Source organism: Leuciscus leuciscus (genome assembly GCF_965113295.1).
Source record: "Leuciscus leuciscus genome assembly, chromosome: 16".
Classification (NCBI taxonomy): Eukaryota; Metazoa; Chordata; class Actinopteri; order Cypriniformes; family Leuciscidae; genus Leuciscus; species Leuciscus leuciscus.
This window is the reverse complement of record NC_138740.1, coordinates 16,785,034-16,789,374: the sequence shown is the minus strand read 5'-3', so window position 1 is coordinate 16,789,374 and position 4,341 is coordinate 16,785,034. Positions and strand designations below refer to the sequence as shown.

Below are 4,341 nucleotides of genomic sequence, written 5' to 3'. Positions count from 1 at the left end.
GATGCAATCACGCAGAGCGTTCCCACAGCATCAATCGTCGCAGCGCGAGTTCCCTTGAAAGGAAACAGCTATTTTACATTGTAATACTATTAAACAATATTAGTGTTTTTACATTTTGATTAATAAATGCAGCCTTGGTGAGCAGAAGAGACTTATTTTAAAAACATTAAACAGTTGTAATATTTCCAAACTTTTAATAGGAACTTGCTTTATTCTTTGATAATTTTTTTAATTGTATAAAATCCATGAGGACTTAATTCACAAGAGTTTGTAAACCAATTGTAAAATTGTCATAACATAAAGTTTTATTTAAATTTTTTATAGATATTAGTGGTTATTGTTTAGCAGTGCATTTGATTTCTTGCCAAATTAAAAGTAAGAGAAGAGATGAAAAAATTAATAAAAAAAAAAAATCTCTCTGCACTCTTTAAATAACAAAAAAATAAATACTGCGCCATTGACTTTTGACCAAGTTTTTGTTGGTCAGTGGTGCAGTCTATTTCAGTTGCCTCAAAATATCAATTCGCCAACAACGAGCCTGAACACACCTTGTTTTCAGACCAGGACGCCCATGGGCCCCCAAATGGGTGCAAATGCATTTGCTGTTTAAACAACTTGGCGCAGGACGTGAAAATGATAACTGTGTCTGGCTGAAATAGTAAAAAACACTTTCGTTCGTGCCTGGTGCTGCAATGCGAAAGGGCCCCTAAAGTTTTATGACTGAACTAGATATGAATTCAATTAAAAAAGTATACATATTAAAGCAATATACATATACCAATACTAGGGGATACATTCCAGATTAATGAACCTCAGTATCTGATGGAGAATTGTCTATACATAGAATGTCATCCAACTGAAAGTGGGATTTGGGTAGTTTATTTTGATTGTAACTACTTATAGCAAGATCACAATACCCTCTACTGATATTTTATAATCACAACGGAAACACTGAAGGGTGAAGGGGACTCAATCAAAGCTCACAGAAGCTTCAAATATTCTTGCTTTCTGTGCATGTGCAAATGCTAATGCACACATATTGCTTAAAAGGGATACTCCACTTTAAAATGAAAATTCTGTCATCATATACTCACCCTCATGTTGTTTCAAACCTGTATGAATGTCTTTCTTCTGCTGAGCAGAAAGGAAGATATTTAGAAGAATATCAGTAACCAGACAGTTTCTGGTCTCATTGACTTCCATAGTATATATTTTTTCCTACTATGGAAGTCAATGAGACCAGAAACTGTCTGGTTACTGATATTCTTCTAAATATCTTCCTTTCTGTTCAGCAGAAGAAAGAAATTCATACAGGTTTGAAACAACATGAGGGTGAGTATGATGACAGAATTTTCATTTTAAAGTGGAGTATCCCTTTAATACATCCTCATTATCATATAAATTATACACTTGAAATGATGAAAAGAACAAATTAACAGTAATTATTTATATTTATTTAATGTACACCAGCTGCAAAATATGCATTCATTAATTATGCTGATCATTATCACATATGTATGTTATACATGTCTTTACATGCGACCTGCTTTGTCTGCTATGCCTATACACAGGAAATTCTTGAGAAGAAATTAAAATACATATTGAAGTATTTCAAATTTGCACTCAAAGAAAATGTTCACATCATAACAGTGGCTGCTTTATTGCATAAATTAATATTTTAATAAATTAAAATCAGCTAGAATTAACTTTTTTTTTGGCAAAGATTTAACATTCTTTGTCTTATTACCTTGGATTGTAAACCATATATTATGGGATTCAATCCTGGTGGTATAACATGAAACATTACACTCCCGAACTTCCTGCCCTCAGCATATTCTGGGAAACGATGGAGAAATATTGGTACAAATCCACAGATCTGCATGATAATATAAACAGTTAAGTGAGTGCTGCAGGTTTTAATGGCTTTGCTGTTGGTTGCTTTGTTTTTGCTTTTTATACATACAATTGCTATTCTGATATATGTCAATAACACCCACCCCAATGAGGAGGAGAGTAAAACCACAGTAAAACTTAATCCATATACATTATTAATCACTGTGTTTTCACAGGACAGTTTAAATAGTGAAGCATTGTCACAAAAGTGGTTTGTAATGAATGATCTGCAGTGAGACAGACACACACTGAGGCCGATCAGAATTCCCACCGGAACTACTGCAGCACCCCAGGCTCCTGCTGACAGTTTAACCATCATTTTATTGCTCATTATAGTTGGGTATCGCAGTGGATTGCATATGGCCACATATCTGTCAAAGGCCATGATCATTAGAATAGTATTGGATGTTGTTCCATATAAATGTGTAAAAAATGCTTGGAAAACACACTCCACATATGTGATGTAGCGCTCAGAGGGGTCTGTTAATAAGTCCTTCAGTAAACGTGGTATGAGGCAGTGCCGGCCCGAGCCTTTTGGGGGCCCTAAGCAGAATTTGATGTGGGGGCCCCCTCCCACCACGCAGAGTCACCTGTGCTTGACGATTATTGACACAAATGTCACGCTATAATGTTACATTATAAATAAATACAATGAGGTTATGTATTAATACAAAATAAATACTTAATAAAAAATAGATACTTAAAGTATTAACTTTTTCTTTACTCTTTTACTAACTCTTGGAAACTTCTGAAAACAAACTGTCACAAAACATATAAAAAAAAATATTTGCAAAATGTCCTCCAACGTTTTGCAACACTTTGCAGTTTGAATGATGTCTTGTATGAACATGACGGAGTATGTTTTTATGTTTCCACTGTTCGATCGCGCCCGCGACTCACACACACACACACACACACACACGCACACACACACACACACACAACATATTCCAGCTTTGTAATCTTCCACTGTGATGTTTCCAAGCACATTTTTGCGCGTGTGAAGAGGATGATTTTTTCCGTCGATATTGGAACGTTACGTAAGTGAAGTACAAAGCCTATGATAAAGAATAGTTTACCATCCAAATCCATCGCGAATGTTGAAACATTTTGATTCTAATGAGAGAGATACGTGAGCCCAACGCCGCTTCCTTTCACTTTTGCTTTAAATTATTTCGTTTTGGCTTGTTCATAGTTATTTTTTTATTCTTGTTCTGTTCTGAATATCATTACATTTAAAGGATAAATCATTGATCAAATCAAATTTTTGTGACATGACTTAACATTACCGTGACTTTGCGCACGAGTTGTCTATGAACGCGAGGTTATGCGCATGACTCAAACACTGGCAGACACACAGCAGCAGTTGTAAGCAGGTATATTGATCATGAAATCAGAATTTTCTTGTCTTCAATTATTAATCCTTTTATTCATTTATGTCACTTGTTTAAGTTAATTAATATGTAAAAAAAAAAAAAAAAAAAAACTCGATAGGGGGCCCCCTGGTGGCGAGGGGGCCCCAAGCAGCCGCTTAGTTCGCTTATGCCTCGGGCCGGCCCTGGTATGAGGACAGTTGTTCCCATAATATCACTCACTGGCAAGTGACAGAAAAGAATGTGCATAGGCTGGTGTAATCTTTTTTCTATTGAGATCTGAATCAAGATCCAAATGTTAGACACCATTACAAAGACATAAGCTATCAAAAGAAAAATGAACGTGAGCTTGCTGGACTGTGGTGTAATTTGCAGTCCCTCCACTAAGGGTGTACTCACACTAGGCACGGTTGCCATGAACCGGGCCCGAGTACGATTGTCCCCCCCTCCCCACTCCCCCTCTGGCCTGCACTCACATAGGGTTTCAGCATTCGTGCCGGAGCACGCTTACTTCATTATGGTGCGACGGTTTCGGGATAAACAGGAAGAGCGGCGCTCTCACTGAACACAATGGAGTCCAGCACGGTTAGCGCTCACACTGCATGCGAACCGCGCCCGAGTCCAACTGAACCGTGCTCTGGCCCACCTCTTCCAAGCGGGCCAGGGCCGGCTAATCGAGCCGCGCCCGGGCACGGTTCGGAGCACTCACACTAGTCAAACGAACCGCGCTTTGGTGGTCAAACGCACTCGGGCACGGTTCAAACTGGCTAGTGTGAGTACACCCTAAGAGTACACTGTATCTGAATGTCAGGTTATCCATTTGTGACCTAAAGAAAACATACAAATTAAGTGACAAACACTTGTATTAACAGCATATTCTCTCAAAGCATTGCTACAAGTAGATCATATCTTCCAGAGAAAAGTCATATAATGTTCAAAAGATAAAAACTAGGGTTTTCTTAGTTATGTCACGCTTTACAATCTATTTCTTCCTGTAGAAAGGTTACTAATTTTTATCAAGGGAATTTGACCTTTTTTTCTCATTTACACTCACTTACAGAACTCAAGCAATATT

The 4,341-nt window shown here is 37.6% G+C and overlaps 1 protein-coding gene across 1 annotated transcript; it reads right to left on the bottom strand.

Moving 5' to 3' along the window:
• Nucleotides 1-1,702: 1,702 nt before the first annotated feature.
• On the bottom strand, nucleotides 1,703-4,086 carry LOC309477532 (olfactory receptor 4B13-like; the record flags this gene model as incomplete). Its single annotated transcript, XM_082140810.1, has 3 exons — nucleotides 1,703-2,436; nucleotides 3,485-3,649; nucleotides 4,047-4,086. The coding sequence occupies 3 exons, from the start codon at nucleotides 4,084-4,086 to the stop codon at nucleotides 1,703-1,705; spliced, it is 939 nt and encodes a 312-aa protein (XP_081996936.1).
• Between the last annotated feature and the right edge of the window lie 255 nt (nucleotides 4,087-4,341).